Raw genomic sequence first — 17,928 nt, forward strand, 5'->3', positions numbered from 1 at the left:
GATTCAGCAAATGACAAACCTACACGGGAGGCGTTTAATCTCAGGATGGAGTGATGTGGATGCTCAAGAGATTCAAGCATACATGGGACTTCTCATCCTGGCAGGTGTGTACCGGTCCAAATGGGAATCCATCCGGAGCCTGTGGGATGTCCATAGTGGGAGACCAGTCTTCAGGGCCACCATGTCCCACAAACGCCAGTTTACAACAACAACAAAGGTAGGGGACAATGTTTTTATTCAAGCGCCTCTTCAAAGACACATGAAATGCATCCTTCAAAAGATGCCGTTTTTTCACCCCTAAAATGATCAGTGCTTGCTTACAGATTTACACAAATTCTCTCTCACATAGACACACACACACACACACACACGCGCATACCCACACGGCTCCATAATATAACTGGCAAAAATACAATAATTTCATGCCTACAAAGGGAAAATGGTTGAATCTGGTGGAATACAGTAAAACTGTCAAATATCACCATTTTTTGTTCAAAATGAAATGCTGACATTACAGAATGCATGGTTTTATTAACATGTGGTTTTAATGGAAGTCAATGAGGTATTTTTGTCCACGAAGGTGTCCAGAGGGAGTATCTGGCACTACGTAAAAAGTACTAATGCAATCAAATCAGTTTTGTTGATAATCTTTGACATTTCCAAGACTCTAATCACCACCAAAGCCCCATTCCCCTACGATTTATTTTATGGAAAATAATTAATGTTCTGTTGGGTTTTTCATAAATAAAATTACTTTAAGAATTAAACTGGCATTTAAAAGGGTTAAAATCCTGAAAATGATTGAATGTTTGGTAGTTTTGAGCAAGTTAGAAGTTGTTTAAGTCATTTATGAAAAAAAAGCAGAAAACAATATTGATATATCATGATTTAATATCAGTATTTTGGACATTTTTGCCACGAAGGTGTCCAGAGGGAGAATCTGGCACTATGTAAAAAATACTAATGCAATCAAATCAGTTTTGTTGATAATCATAATTGATATATGATGATTTAATAGCAGTTTTTGTGTGCGTGTACATTTTTGCCACAAAGGTGTCCAATGTTATTAAATTTGAGGAGGGCACAACGGTTAAGTGCTGCCTGCACGTTAACGCATCAATACTAATAATAATCCAATGTTATAATAAAAAGCAATACTGACAAGAGCCCATTTAGGCGTGTAATGAGTACTTTTACTTTTATACTTTAAATACATTAAGCTGATACTTTCTTAGGTTTAGAATGGAGGACTTTACTTGTAACAGAGTATTTCTTTTACACTGTAGTACTTCTACTTTTACTTAAGCAGAAGCTCTGAATACTTCTTCCACCGCTGCAGAAAAGTCAAGATTAAAAGCCAGGTGTTTGTTGTTCACTAGGTTATTCGATATCTACCCAAAATGTAGCCTGGTCCTACCAGACTCTGGTCCACTAGCCTGGTCCTACCAGACTCTGGTCCACTAGCCTAGTCCTACCAGACTCTGGTCCACTAGCCTGGTCCTACCAGACTCTGGTACATTTCATTTGTACAGAGAGTCTGGCCACTCTCCATTGACAAGTGTTAACGTCCTTGAAGGCGGGTACTCTGTTGAAGTTTAAAACTATTGGATCTGCCCAGAGCCACTCTGGATCTGCCATAACCAATCGCTAACGTTTTGGTCATGACGTCGGCTTAGCATCGCTAGTGTTAGCCTTAGCCAACTCCTTCACCACTAACAGAGCGAGCTGGAAAATCAAACTTTTCCCGAACCCCGTGGGGAGGAGGGCCACAACATCATGGCCACCAACACAACTCAGCAAAGATTGTTCTTGCTCGGCCTTTAACTTCTGGATATTCGGCAGCGTTGCCACAACGGACCGAATGGCTTCGCTCGCATCTTTCTCCGCCGCCATTACGGAACTACAACTCAAACTAGCGCACGACCTCAACGTCATCGTTCTCAGCCACTCCCTCTGTTCGCTGACTGGACCGCCAAAGATTTGGCCGGAGAAAACCCAAGACTATACCGCGAACCCAGACGGAGTACTGAAGGAAAATGAAAATTGAGCAGAAGTACGTAGGAGGGCGGAGCCAGGCTACCCAAAATGTGTCTTTAGAATAAATTTGGATAGCTGCTGTTGAATGCTTCGTCAGATATTAAAGTCTTCAGTAAGTCAATCATTTCCTGATTTAAATCAGGACTTTGTCTAAGTTCAGACTGTGTTTCATCAGGCAAAGAAAGAAAGGGAGTTTGTTTTATACTGTTAAATGAAATAAAAACATTTAAGAGCACATGTGAAAATGGTATCGTTTTGGTGTTAGAAAAACTTCAACCAACGGCCCCAAGAAAGGTTCTTCTAAAGTATGATCTAAGATGAACTGTGGAGCTAAAACGGGACAGTGTGTAAAACTAAGACGTATAAAACAAATATAAAAACGGTCTTAAAAAGGTACACTGTGTAGCGTTTTAAGTATTTTATTAGCTAAAATCAATGTCTTCATTCATAAATATGTCCTCATTGGTGTAAATCTCATTGGTGTGATCTGACTTATCCTCGTAAGCGAAGAATTTCTTATCTGTATTTAGATTGGACGGGCAAGTCCAAGGAGTCTTCCATGTCGTTCCGCCATTTTCGCCATCGCTGAGAGGATCATGAAGCACTAGCCTACCTGTCTAGCTAATCAACAACGCGTTTTCGTTCAGAGTAGGGCTGGGCAATATGGAGAAAATCGGATATCGCGATATTCTTGTCCTAATACCTCGATGTCGATATTGTGGCGATATTCTAGGGTTGATAATTGGTGCTTTAACAAAAATATCTTCACATTGAGATTTTAGATAAATAACCTTCAGTAATCTAGATATAATGACTAAGTGGGTAAAGGTAAAAATAATAGAACAGCTAGAACAGTCTGGTAACAGAAAATGACATCACTTTACTGTAATGCAGCCTTTAAAACCAGGAAAAGACAACACTTACGATATTACGATATCCAAAATCTAAGACGATATCTAGTCTCATATCACGATATCGATATAATATCGATATATTGCCCAGCCCTAGTTCAGAGCCAGCGTCACGTGACTGAAACCAGCTGAAACGGAGAAGGAGATCAGTGAGAGGCGCTCAGTGTCACTGCCCTTTAGTTCATAATGGAGGATCATACTTATGCCCGAGCCACAGGAGAAGGAATTCTCGTCGCTAAAAAAGCGAAAATTGGAAGACATGTTGTCATAGCTTCTTGGTACATAACGGCTACCGTAGCTGCAACACGCATTTGAAAAAGCGAGGTGCTAGAGAGCGCTATTCATTTGAATGCAAAATACAATTTCACCGCTAGATGGGAGAAATTCCTACACAGTGTACCTTTAAATGAATGTATCTGTTGTGTATTCCTGATGTTTGCCCTGCAGGAAAACCAAACTCCTCTGTAGCTCCGGAATCTTCCTCTGACTGAACGATAAACACATATTCAGGAGAAACCGTAAAACTGATGGACCCTAAAAACAAAGTCAGTCTTCTTCAGACTGACGCGAGAGGCTTCAGGTGACGGAGGCAGCAGACCCACCTCGTCCTGCGGCGTCGGGGCGAACTCGGTGGACGGCGGACGAGTGATGGACATGATGGCGCCCGGCAGCGAGATGTTGGACAGCCGTCTCTTCTTGACCCCGCTGCAGTTGTTGGGGATCTTGAACGCACACCGTTTGTGGTAGTTCAGTCCGCATCCTGCAGAGGAAAAAAATAATTTTAACTCTCATGTGATTTCATTTTGATTCTCCTGTTGTTCGGCTTTTAGTTTGTGCTGCTGTCGTCTAATCTTGATTTGATTTATTTAGCACGTGTGTTACACATACGACGAAATAAGTAACCCTCAAGGAGCTTGAAATGTTGGGTTCCCTAAAAACAATTTGAAAAGTAGCATATAGAAAATAAAAACATGAAAAACATATAACATAAAAAAGGGAAAGAAAGGAACAAATAAATGCTACTGATCATTTACATTTTTTTTTTCACAGATTTTTTTAATCTTATCGAGTGATGTGCACGACAAGAGGTGAAAATAAAATGGTTCATTAATGCAGCAAAATGCACACAGAGACAACTAGAGCTGCAAAGATTAAACGATTAAATCGATGAGTTGTCAACTACTCAATTAATCGCCAACTATTTGGATAATCGATTGATCGGTTTGAGTCATTTTTTATAGAAAATAAGTCACAATTCTCTGATTCCAGCTTGTTAAATGTGAATATGTTCTAGTGTCTTCCCTCCTCTGTGACAGTAAACTGAATATCTTTGAGTTGTGGACAAATCAAGACATTTGAGGACGTCATCTTGGGCTTTTAGGAAACACTGATCACCATTTTCTGACATTTTATAGACCAAACTACTAATCGATTGATCGAAAAAAAATAACCGACAATGAAAATAATCGTTAGTTGCAGCCTTGGAAAGGACCAGGATGAAGAACTGAACTATGGACCTCCAATCTCGGAAGCAAAAGCACAAATCACACGTGCGCCCTGGTAGCTCAGTTGGTAGATCATGCGCCAATATTAAGAGATGTATCCCTGACGCAGAGGCCCAGGGTTTCCAATCCGACTTGCGGCGGTTTCCTTCATGTCTTCCCCTCTCTCTCCACTTTCATGTCGGAGCTGTGATTGAAGGCAGACATGCCCATAAAAATGATCTTTAAAAGAATAAAAATAAGTAAAAATCACAGCCGTGACGCCCAAATCAAAAGTGATTTTGAAATCAAATGAATTTGAAAGTGCTCAGCATGTGGGTTAGAGAGGTTGTTTGTATTTGATACTTTGAATTCACACCAATGTACAAAAGTCTTCACCCATCGAGGATCCCCTGTCCTTCGCTCCCATCACTCAGATTCTTGTTAGTTTAAAGCTTTTTTAAACTGTTTGAACCTCCAAAACAAGTTACGCAAGCAGAAGACGTATTTTTCTGTGCTGACATCAACAATCAAGCGTTGCTCTTCTCTGCTTGGCAGCGCTACAGTTGATATTCGCTCTGAGGCTTCTGAGCGCTGAGATCGGGACTTGAAAGATGTGAAAAATACTCGCAGGAAGTCAGCGAGTCCATGAAGACATCCTGCTGTACAGTCGCTGCAGCTTTCAGGCTCGAACACCAGTGACAATGTGTGTGTGTGTGTGTGTGTGTGTGTGTGTGTGTGTGTGTCTGTGGTGTGTGTCTGTGTGTCTCTGTGTCTCTGTGGTGTGTGTCTGTGTGTCTCTGTGGTGTGTGTCTGTGTGTCTCTGTGGTGTGTGTGTGTGTTTTTCTAATGTTACTAGTTGTTGCAACAGCATGTGAAAAAAACTACATAGTTTGCTAGGCCAAAAAGAACATTAATCTCGCGAAAAAAAAAAAAAAGACTAATAACGCGTTTAACTGACAGCACTAATTTTAAAACTTGATTCAATTTCATAAAACAATCATGACAAACACAGAATTAATCCAGATCCAGAAAGCTGAATTTCCCATCTCTCAGCGGGTCGGAGGTGAGAACAGTCAAGTTTTATACGTTTAAAGATCATTTTTCAGCTCAATGATCATTACATATTTCACCCCGCAGCGACAGTCACTGTCTCTGTTATACTCATTAAAATCTGATTTCTCTTACATCATGAGCACACACAGATCACGTCCTCTTGTAAAGGTTTAATTGACAGGAAGCTTGTGTGAATTGTTTCAAATGCCCAGATATCCTGACGATCCATTCCTGCTCTGCCTGACACCTGTTTGACTTTATGACTTTATAGATTTAATGTTTCTGGATCTGCTGCACAGCTTTTCAGGTGATGTAAGTCCATATCGCAGGTCCTCAGCTCCGTTTCCTGTCTTTCATTTTGTGTTTTGTCAGCTTGTTAACTAGCTAATCATAGAATCACAATCAGGGTTGTTAATAGAACAGAACAGAATAGAATGCCTTTTATTGTCACCAGGGTGGGGTAGGGTGCACAGTTGGGACACTATATACATATTACAAAATAAGTATGATTTATATACAGTGTGATATGCAGTGTGGGTTATTGCACATTATTTGAATATCGCCCAATAGTGGTGATCATATTCAATGAGTAATATATATTGGACAGTGAGAGTAATGCTATTGCACGGTATACAGCTATTGCACAGTAATGGAATTGCACAGTATTATCAAAATTATCAATAGTATTAAATATTAAATACTGCACAGTAGGTGTAGATTAGAAGAAAGACCGGGGGTTGGGGGGTCAGACTGTGAGGTCATGCATGTCATTTGCACACTGGTTCCCCTACCGGAGGAAATGAAATCTTTCTTGTGCAGTATGAAACTGCATGAAGGACAATAAAAATACACAGAGGAAATGATCCAATCATGTTCAACCTAGGGCTGCAACTAACGATTATTTTCATTGTCGAATAATCTGTCTATTATTTTCTCCCGAAAAATTCACATTCAGGGAACTGAGGCTACATTTACATCGCTACATTTTGGTTTTTAAGCGGAGTTTTGAGCCCAAAGTGATCTCCGTGCTAAACGTGTTTTTAGCTCCAGTAGAAGAACTAATCTCCGTTTAAACGAACACGCCCAAACCAAAATATCTCATCAACATTCTGGTATACTGGGCATAAACAGGAGGCAGCATGTATGCTCCACCCGATGCTGGTAGTTGCCATGGTAACGTTAGTAGCGTGACCGATAAGACCTAATCAGGTGGTGACACGTGTCTGCGTTGCCAAAGGTCTCCCTTTGCGGCCGTTGAGACGGCAACACAACCTGGCAGATTCCAAACCGAAACGGGTCAAAAGTGTTTTCAAATGTCTCCGGTTTAGGGGCTCGGAAACGCCAGAGCAGGGGGAATGAGAGGGGGAAACGCCAGAGCAGGGGGAATGAGAGGGGGAAACGCCAGAGCAGGGGGAATGAGAGGGGGAAACGCCAGAGCAGGGGGAATGAGAGGGGAAACACCAGAGCAGGGGGAATGAGGGGAGAAACGCCAGAGCAGGTGGAATGAGGGGGGGAAACGCCAGAGCAGGGGGAATGAGAGGGGGAAACGCCAGAGCAGGGGGAATGAGAGGGGGAAACGCCAGAGCAGGGGGAATGAGAGGGGGAAACGTAGCAGAATATATTTGTTTTTAAACCAAAACGTAGCAATGTAAATGTAGCCTGAAGAGGAGGCTAAGGTCAGGGATTATGTTGACTACTCTGGAGAAATCTCTGCACATAAGCGGCAAGGCCGAAAACCAACATTGAATGCCCGTGACCTTCGATCCCTCAGGCAGCACTGCATTTAAAACCGACATCATTATGTAAAGGATATTACCACCTGGGCCCAGGAACACTGGGGAAAACCATTGTCAGTTAACACAGTTCGTCGCTACATCTACAAGCGCAAGTTAAAACTCTACCGTGCAAAGCGAAAGCCATTTATCAACAACCTCCAGAAACGCCACCGGCTCCTCTGGGCCCGAACTCATCTCAGATGGACTGGGGCAAAGTGGAAAAGTGTGCTGTGGTTTGACGAGGCCACATTTCACTTTGTTTTTGGAAATCATGGACGTCATGTCCTCCGGGCCAAAGAGGAAATGGACCATCCAGATTGTTATTAACGCAAAGTTCAAAAGCCAGCATCTGTGATGGTATGGGGGGGTGTTAGTGCCCATGGCATGGGTAACTTGCACATCTGTGAAGGCACCATTAATGCTGAAGGGTACATACAGATTTTGGAGCAACATATGCTGCCATCCAAGCAACGTCTTTTTTAGGAATTTGCAAATCATTGAATTCTGTTTACGTTTTACACAACGTCCCAACTTCATTGGTATTGGGGTTTGTAGAAAACATTCACATTTAAGACGCTGGAATCAGAGAAGTTTTCATAAAAAAGTGACTCAAACCAGTTAATCGATTACCAAAATAGTTGCCGATTAATTTAGTAGTTGATGATATGATGTAGCATTTGCATCCTGACTAAATGCACGTCAGTTGAATGTGTTTTAGCTTCAGTCCGTTCATTCAGGATGCAGGTGTGAACCACAGCAGCACACAGTCATCACAGCATGACGAGACCTTAAATAACCCAGCAGCAGTCAAACTCCCCGCAGCATGCATTGGCCTGTAACAACTATTACATAATTGTCTGACTGTCAATTTGGTTTACATAATCACGGTTTCTTTGTTTAACTGCAACTAACATTAGTTAAAGTCTAAAGGGGTATGACTGAATTGTTGATAAAGTTTAGATATGCTAAATAGTAATTATATAAGTGATTATTGGTCGGACTATATATATATTTTTTATTTTTTTTTAATTTATTTTTTTATTTAGTTAGTTGTTGGCACTTGTTCTTATACATGTATGTGTGTGTGTATATGTGTTTGAGACTGTGTGTGTGAGAGAGAGAGAGTGTGAGTGAGTGAGTGAGTGAGTGAGTGAGTGAGTGAGTGTGTGTGTGTGTGTGTGTGTGTTACATTCTCTGATTTGCTGGTTAAAAAAAACGCCAGAGGCTGCAACGTTTTTTCTTTTCTTCCCAAAACAAAACCCTCCAAAAAAAAGGGCAACAAATACGTTGAAAAAAAGCAAGAAAAACTTCGGGAAAAGCCCAGAATGAATCATCACCCCCTGTAAATTAAGCCTAACCGTGCCGCACCTCGTTACCACATTCTTACCTTCACACTTGAGGCCCTGTCGGACGAGCCCCCACAGCATCTCCCCGCAGTCGTCGCAGAAGGCCGGCGCCTTGTAGGAGTGAACGTACAGCGCGTGAGGTCGGATCTGGAAGTCCTCGGCTGTGGCCAGAGCTGAAATCAACAAATACAGAGCAGTTAGACAAACAAGCGACAACAAAGGGACGTTTCCCATCCTGCCATTAGTTTGAATTGAACAGAATTGTCTCTGTGGGTTTTAGCGTCTCTTTGTGGTCGTGTCGTGTCTCTTTTTGATAATTTTTGTTTTCTTTGGGCTTGTTTTGGGTCTCTATGGTCATTCGGCGTCTCTTTCTAGTCGGTTTTTGTGCCTTTGTGGTAGTTTTCGTCTTTTTTTTCACATCATTTTGGACGTTTATTATCACCATATCGGAAAAGCTAGAGCAGATCATAAATAAACCCTCAAAAAGATTAAGACAAAACTTAAAGCTAAAGAAGTCTAACTACAATCATTAGATCTGAGAAAAGTCTTTTAGTAACATTCACTCAGCTAAGGTGCTGCCAAAAACGTCTCGGGGGCTACACCTAAACCTTACAGGCAGGGAAAACCCTGAAGGTATTTGTTCCAAAATAATGCAATATTTGCATTTGCAGCATCGAGAGGTTGTGATTAGATCAAAGGTGTAGGCAGTTGTAATTGCGAAGGCAATGAAAAGATACTTTATCTGAAGCGTTGTTTTCTCTTTAGAGCCAGTTCTCTTCCAAATGAATCTTAGAATCAGGCATGCATTGTAAGAGACGCAAGGGCGTAACTGTGGGTTCAACTCTGGGAGGGGGGGGTTTGAGATCTCCACTTTTGAGCAAAATTGAAATTTTGTGTCAAACGCTTCATTTTCTGTATTCTGGTGAATTTGTTTTGCAACAATTTATGGTGCAAATGTCTTTATTTATGTAAAGGAAGTTATAATAGGTTTTTGGAGGGGGGGTTACACTGGCCAGTTTGGATAATTGGGGAGGTTGTAGCCCCCGCCATCCCCCCTGTAAAGTACGCCTGTGAAGAGATGCCTCCACTGTTCTACAAACTGAGGCTGAAATAAATAGTAAACTGAGCTCTGCAGGGTTTTGCAGCAGGAGCAGAGGGAGGAGGAAGCGGTCGTGGGTTTGAACTCGGTGCGGTTTGGGCTCCGACTTGGTCTTCATCCTCCAGCGTAACCTATAGCTGCCGCTGCTTTGCGTCTGGGCGTTCCGCTGTTAAGGTGTCAGCTTTAGGTTTTTACAACCGAACCTGTCGACACCACTCAGGAAATGACAATCGTATGGACAATATTATGGTTGGAGCGAGCAGGGGGGGACCCGGGGCGACGCCGCAGTGGAGGAAACAAGATCTGAGGCGACCTCGCCGCTCACACTCAGAGGGGGATAACAAGAGAGCTGCAGGAGGAGAGGAAGCTCAGACAGAAACAACAAACTATAGAATATAAATATATCAGGTGCTTTAACTCTCCTGTTGTCCTCGTCAAAAAACGTCAAAAATTGTTTAAAGAAATGACTAAAAAAAGTGACAAAAGCGCCAAAATCTTTTAAAAAAGTGACAAAAGGCATTGAAATCCTCGAAAACAGCAAAAAAAAGCTTTTAAAAAACGTCAAACAAGGTGATGTTTCCAAAAAGGCACAAAAAATGTAAAAAAAATTTTGAAAAAGAAAGAAAGATAAGTAATATGTACAAATAAGATAAAAAAGATAAGTTATATATACAATACAGGCAAAATCAAACTGTACAGAAAACTAAAGATGAAGATATATATATATATATATATATATATATATATATATATATATATATATATATATATATATATATATATATATATATAAAAAATATAAAGGAGCAGTTTTGACTCGGGAGGACAACACAAGGGTTAAAGGAGGGTGTTCTGTATTTTCCAGGGCTTTCTCTAGGTTTATGGAAGACTTGGGTCAACGTATTTGGCGGGGGTCCTCACTCAAGAAAATGTTATGTTTCTCAATAAAGAAATACGCAGTTTCACATAATTTTAGACCCATTATTATATAAAAACCATATCTGTGTCTAAAATGTTGGAAAAGCTATTAATAGATAATCAATAAATAACACTGACAAAGCAGACAAAAATTGCTAAAGACGTCCACTGGGGAACAACTACATTAGATGTGTCATTTGGTTAGTTTTGATGCGCTCATTGTTTTTTCACACATTCGGCTTAGGTGGTGCCCAAACCGGCTTGGGCAAAACCTGTTTTCTGTCATTTCTATAATGTTACAATGTGGGTTTGTTCATAACGTGGCCAACACTTTAAATGAAGAGGTAAAGATTTCCCACAGTTCTGAACGCTCCGGTTTCAACTGTTTTTTCTACCCTTGGCTCCGTATCGCGTCACGCAGCAACAACATAACCTCCCTGACCTCCATCATTACTTATAATCTAGTCTATTGTTGCGTTCCAGGCAACCCGTAACGCATGTTTTCACAACCTTCTACACGTGAAAGTACCCTGGAACGGCAGTCAAACCAGTAACATACTACCCGTGAACTCGTACCAGGTGGTTGTACTCCCAGTTCCAGTTTTGGACGTCACACACATTAACAACAATGGCGACCCCCTGTTGATGCTGTACAGACGCCGGTGATTAACGGTGAGAAATAGAAATAAATAGACATAAATAGGCAACGTAAAGTAATTCCGCACATTGTAATCAAAACACGATTGTGTACTACTACAGGTTATGTTTATTAAATAAAGCCCAAAATATGTTGCCGACTAGAAATCGCTAGTATCAGCTAGCGCTAGCTAAAGTCAACGTTAGATAGCCGCTAGCTAACGCCAGCTAGAAGGGTTTGTCGTGACTTTGCCTGGAACGCTACCAAGTTGTGAGTCGTGACTTGAAGTCGTAACTTACGGGCTAAAAATCGTGTCTGGAACGCAGCATCAACGTTCCACGACGTGAGATCCCGCACAGAGCACAACATCTATTGCTTTTAAACCGCAGCCGGGATATATACACAACTGTGTGGCATCTTGTCCTATCGCCTCACGCTGCAGTAGCTGCTTTTGCTGTTCACTCGCTTCTTGATTCTTCTATACCAGTAGTCTCTTCCGGCAATAGATGTTGTGCTCTGAGCGTGATCTTGCCAGACCCTCCTCCGCAGCACTGTGGAGGAGGGTCTGGCAAAGCGAGACTAGTTCTAATCTAGAAGGAGGAAGCTGTTTGGAGTGATGCAGAAGATGCGGGTGTACAGGCTAAATGAAATCAATAGATTATTTAAATGGTAAAAATAAGAGTTTCTTACCGGAGAGCACCACCTCGACCAGGTCGCCTTCGTGGATCTCCTCCGCTGCGGTCAGACGCTGCAGGATGTTGTCCGAGTTCAGGTCGTGGCGGAAGAGCAGGATCTTGTCGTACATCCCGAAGAATCCACATTCAGGGAACTGAGGAGGAGGAGGAGGAGGAGGAGAAGGTCAGGGATTGATGTTGACTCACCTGTGCAAATAATCGAATTGTGATCGCGATTTCGGCTCCTAACGATCACAAAAACAACAATTTAAAAAAATATTCCACCGGATAACGGGAAGTATTTAGGGAAGTTTCACAGTTCAAAGTGTTTTAGTGTTTTTTTTTGATTGACCAAAATAATAGTGATCATGATTTTTTTCCATGATCAAGCAGCCCTAACTCAGAGTGAAGTTTCTGTTACAGAATATATATATATAAATAAATAAATAAAGTATTTTGTGTAGTAGTCCTTTGTTCTGGTATGAGACATGAGGTGTACAAAGTTGGGAGTTTGGCCTGAGGGAAGCGCTCATGATTTCACATCGGACACAGAACGTAAAGCTGAAAGGACAACAATGAGTTATAATCCACAGCTCATGAGCAAGGTACTGCTCCAACCTTTGACCCCTGTCATGAAATGTCCTGACAGCTTGTCCCTCATGACAACAACAACAACGTTTCCATTGAGAGGGAAGTTTTTATTTCTATGACTCGATACTTGTTCCCAAAGTTAACTATTACCTCACCTTTTACATATTAGGAAAGTGTGTGTGTGTGTGTGTGTGTCTGTGTGTGTGCGACTGTGTGTGTGTGTGTGTGTGTGCGACTGTGTGTGTGTGTGTGTGTGTGTGTGTGTGTGTGTGTGTGTGTGTGTGTGTGTGTGTGTGTGTGTGTGTGTGTGACTGTGTGTGTGTGTGTGTGTGTGTGTGTGTGTGTGTGTGTGCGACTGTGTGTGTGTCTGTGTGTGTGCGACTGTGTGTGTGTCTGTGTGTGTGTATACACTCTTGTGTGACTGAATGTGTATGTGACTGTGTGTGACCGTGTGTGACCGTGTGTGTGACCGTGTGTGTGTGTGTGTGTGAGAGAGAGAGACTAACAGTGGCCGCTGAATCCGTTTCCACTGTAGAAAACCAACCACCATTTACAGTCTCTGATTTTCTGGTTAAAAAAACATCAGAGAGTTTTCTTCCCAAAACATGAAGGTTTCCGAGCAGCTAGATCCTCTTTATAAAGAACCTTAAATACCATGTGACGGTAGGTTCAAGTTTGGGTCACTGTCCTTTTCAGATGTGACGCCCTCTCTCTCTCTCTCTCTCTGTTGCAACGTTTCCAGCCATCCACAGTGAGAAACAGTCAAACGTTTCAGTCTGTCTAATCTACTCTACGGGTAAAAATAATAAAACTTAAAATAGTACATTAGAAGAACATTGAACATTGACGAACAGACGGTCAAGTCTAGGAAAAAGTCAACAGAGCCAGTTCCCTACGCTACCCAAATCAAAAGGGGCAATATTGGGAGTGATCCCTGATCACTACAGAAATTCTAGTTTTTCATACTAGAATTTTTTCTTTTATCAGTTTAAATTAAAAAAAAAAGTTTCATATTTTACAAAGTTACACTGTAATGCAGCTGTAAGTGAAGATGTATTTGTTTTCTTCTCTTAACTGCCTGTAAGAAAGCTTTTTTGCACACCTCTTTTGTTGGGCAGGTGCGTAGGATATGATCAAAAGTAGCAGGTCAAAAGCTTAGACCTTTACGCAAGCAATAATTTATTTAGAAAAATACAACGTTTCGGTCTCAGACCTTCATCAGTTCTCTTAATTGCCTGTAAAATGTAACTAAAACAATAAAGCAGGGGCTAAAACTTTTTAAATCATTGGTCTGGTCTGGCATCTCTGTTCATGTGCCTTTATGTGAATGATTCAACCTTCCTGGGTACTAAGTTGATGTGATTTCCTCTGAATTGAGACTAAAAACTAAGCAACAAAAAAAAAAAATTAAAACTATCCAGTGCTTAAAGCTTTAGTGTGTAACTCTTTGATATTAATAAACGTCTCATTCAAGCCATGACTATGTTCAGAAGATTGTGGCGTCCGGTGACTTTCCCGCGCAGAAACTCGAGTGAAGAGAACGACCTCTTCTGTTTTTTTAATCCTCCGTGTCCTCCTTGGCCTCCACTAGCAACTGTGTGGAGGAGGGGTGGGGGTGCGATCACAGAAGGCTTGTATCATGTGGACGCGCCGACAGTGTTGTTGTCATTACTTAGAATTCCTCACAGGGGCGACAGAAACTACGCACTATAGCTTTAAAAAACGTCACTTTGAAGAAGTCATCCATATACAATTTGACAGATAATCCTAAAATGTGACTAAATCTCATTAAAAAGGTTTACTAGAGCAAAATAATAATGTTTAGAATAGAATACAACTTTATTGTCCAGTCAAGGCTGAAAAACATCCTAGTACATCAATGCAAACATACACACATCATACACAGTGTACAACGTTCTATGTAGAAAAGAGCAGATTAGTGCAGTTTATTATTTAGTTGTATTGCACTAGGTATAAAAGATCTCTAATATTTAACTAAAAACGTCTACATTAATGGGCCAAAGTTAACGCTGTTGAACTCAAGAGTATGTATCTCATGAGGCTTATCTGTTAAGACTTGGTGAACGGTGTTTGTTGTTATGGTAAAGTGCGTGTACTGGATCTGGGCTTCAGCAGCAGTCTCTGCACACAGACGGGCTGGCAGGTGAAGCAGCTTCCTGCCCTGAGCGGCGCTCCGTGTTAGCAGGATGTTAGCAGGTTGCAGGCAGCATGGATCCCGCAGCGCAACACTGACAGCAGCAAACCCAACCGACAGGTGACCTCTCTGTCTCTCTCTGTCTCTCTCTGTCTCTTTCTGTCTCTTTCTGTCTCTTTCTGTCTCTTTCTGTCTCTTTCTGTCTCTCTCTCTCTCATCAAGCCAATCACCTACGAATCAAATCCCAGGCTAACGTCCAACACATGCGCGCACACACACAGTCCATCATGAATTATGGATCCCTGTCACTGACACCCAGCTGTCATTAGCCACGACGCTACACGCCACCGCTGAAACAAATAAGAAAGTGACAGACGGAAACACAGAGAACACTCTGATCATAAAGAAAAAGACTTGTTTCCGTTCTGGAAAAGTTCCCTCAGCAGTTCAAGACAAACTAACAAACCTGTGACAGTATCCTCCGTCGAATTACAACCCATGAATGGACTATGAGACAGCTCTTTGTGGACATTTTGTGTCTCTCTGTGGTCGTTTTCCGTCTCTCTATAGTCATATTACGTCTCTTTGTGATTGTTTTGTGTCTCTCTGTGGTCGTTTTGCATCTCTTTGTGGACATTTTGTTTTCCCGGCGTGGTTGTTTAGCGTCTCTTTGTAGTTATTGTGAGACAATTTGTTGTCGTTTTGTGTCTCTTTCTAGTCATTCTACTTCCTCTAGCATAGTTTTAACATCTTATCATATATCCTATGTACGACTCATTCAAAATAAGCTGTTTGGTTGCATAAGCATATATATAAATAATTTTTTTCCACAAACAATTGTGTGTCTGTCCTCTCATTATGAAACCAGGACTAAGCAAGAACCTTGGAAAAAGAAGTCCTCCAATCCATGAGGAGCGCGTGAGGTCTGAAACATGACGATGCATTCAGGCCACGTCCAATCGCATCAGAGCCAGCCGTCAGCTGTGCTGCTCATTCGCTGAGGTGAGCAGAGAAACACAGCAAGAGGTCTGTTAATGGACAAGAGTGTGTGTTTAATACACAGTGATCCCTTCTTTATGGCTAATCCTCCATTAACCGGGCTTAACACACACACACACACACACACTCTTTAGGATCACAGAGGCCAAAACCTCCAGGCCTTGCAGTGACCTTTGACCCCGCTGGAGACCGCAAATCCTGGGTCCAAAAAAGGAGCATCCGGTCCACAAACGCACACATAAAACACGTACTGTAACTGCTTCATGAATGTGACGTTTAAAACATGATTTATACTTCTTACTTCATGTGCACATTTCGGACATTTTAATCGCTTTTTCCGACATTTTTGTTCGACACCAACTTACTACCACTAGTTTTACACTACTTTTTGGAATTCATGGTCAATAAACCTCATTTATATAGCGTTATACCTAATATTTGAGTTGAAAAAAAAGCAGAAATGATGAATTATTTTGACTAATAGTTAAGATCAGAGGAACGTATGTTGAGTGGATGAGTTTAGTTAGGATACTGATTTGAAACCATTTAAATTTTCACCCGAAATTCAATGAAAGTGATCAATTGTATTTGCAAAGAGCGTTGTATGGAATCCATCCTTTTTTTGTGGTAGTTTGGTTAAAAAGAAACCCATATTTCTGATATAGACATTTTTAAAAGGGGTCAAATTTGACCCAAGGACAACAGAAGGGTTAATACAGATGGACCAACAGGAGCTTATCGTCTCATATCTCCTCACACATCTGACAGCAGCTTATAACTAATATCTGAGCACATGCAGATGAAAACAGCTGTTGGCTTCCGCTGCAGATTGCTAAGAGTCTTTCAGCTGCAATACAACTCTTCAACCCTTTTAAATGTGCGCGGAGATTCAAGCCAGGAGGGGACAAGGTTAAAAGGAACTGATGGGAAATATGAACAAGGTAAACAGCCACGTGCGTCGGCTGCATCCGCTCGCTCTCCGTCACCTCGCTCAGGGAACAACAGGAAGCAGCGGCGACTGGGTCAAGGTTGTCAGTGTGTGGGAGTTTCATTCATCCACATCCACTAAAAATCTGTGCTGGAAGCCACAAATAGGGGTGCAACGGATCGCAAAACTCAAGGTTCAGATCACGGTTTTGAGTCACGGATCGGAGATACATTTTTGGATCAGCCCAAAAAAAAAAAAAGTCATTTATTATGACTTTGTGAAAATGCTGTTAAATGACAAAAAACGATTTTACAATAACTTTAAATGAGGTTTACCAGTTTCAAGTAAACGCAACATTCACGTCTGTGTTGTTTTTCCGACAACAGCAGTGACCAAGTCCTAGTTTGAGTCTTTTAGCTCATAGCTTTAGCGGCTGACTGTTGTACGTCCCGCTGTTGGAATCCTACGGTGAAATACAGTCACACTTTTACACCGTTTAGCTGACAGCATTCTAACCGTGTTTAATCCAACTACTAGCTAACGGCAACGTTACCTGCTGCCAAGTGTACAGTTAACATTAACTAGCGTGACATGCAGTGATGCTTCTGTGGCCTCTTATGTCTGTTTCGTAGCATCAGAGAGCGGCTCAGGCATTTTTGACTGGGGCTGGGCATCCTTCAAAACAATTTTATACCGGTACCAATACCGTGACTTCTAAACCACACTTTTTTTCCGATAACAATTTCATAAAACATTACGGCACAAATCTGTGTATTTACTTTTCAGCTCCTGCTACGTGAGCTCGTCTCGGTGTAACGTCGAGTTTTTCCTGCGTGTCTCTACGACGTGTAACGTTAGACAGCCAATGGACCTTTTTCACAGCAGACATTTGGACTTGTCATAGTAGGAAAAGCACAGCTGGAATCGATAACCTTAATGATGGCTCAGTTCCATCAAGTGTCCCAGTGAGCTATTTCAGTGAGTCAGCATGAACAATACCAGGTCCTCTCCTAAGTGGAATGCAGCCATCAGTAATGGTTTTGATTACACCTGTGCTTTTTCTACTATGACATGTCAACATGTCTGCCGTGAAAAAGGTCTATCACAGACATAATTAGATCCTGCCCCAAATAGGAGCCCAGGATATGTAGCAGCCTTTCGAGATATGTAGCAGCCTTTCACGATATGTAGCAGCCTTTCACGATATGTAGCGGCCTTTCACGATATGTAGCAGCCTTTACGATATGTAGCAGCCTTTTCACGATATGTAGCAGCCTTTCACGATATGTAGCGGCCTTTACGATATGTAGCAGCCTTTACG

At 41.7% G+C, this 17,928-nt stretch overlaps 1 protein-coding gene across 1 annotated transcript in view; it reads right to left on the reverse strand.

Annotated features, from left to right (window-relative positions):
• LOC144533621 (serine/threonine-protein kinase D3-like) overlaps nucleotides 1-17,928 on the reverse strand; it is a 53,171-nt gene that overhangs the window by 24,488 nt on the left and 10,755 nt on the right. Inside the window, exons 3-5 of the mRNA XM_078275129.1 lie at nucleotides 11,951-12,089; nucleotides 8,648-8,779; nucleotides 3,551-3,708 (exon numbers count right to left, since the gene is read on the reverse strand). Of these exons, the coding sequence (XP_078131255.1) occupies nucleotides 3,551-3,708; nucleotides 8,648-8,779; nucleotides 11,951-12,089 (429 nt within the window). The remainder of the gene's footprint in view (nucleotides 1-3,550; nucleotides 3,709-8,647; nucleotides 8,780-11,950; nucleotides 12,090-17,928) is intronic.

The sequence above is a fragment of the Sander vitreus genome, chromosome 18 (genome assembly GCF_031162955.1).
Source record: "Sander vitreus isolate 19-12246 chromosome 18, sanVit1, whole genome shotgun sequence".
In the NCBI taxonomy this organism is placed as follows: domain Eukaryota; kingdom Metazoa; phylum Chordata; class Actinopteri; order Perciformes; family Percidae; genus Sander; species Sander vitreus.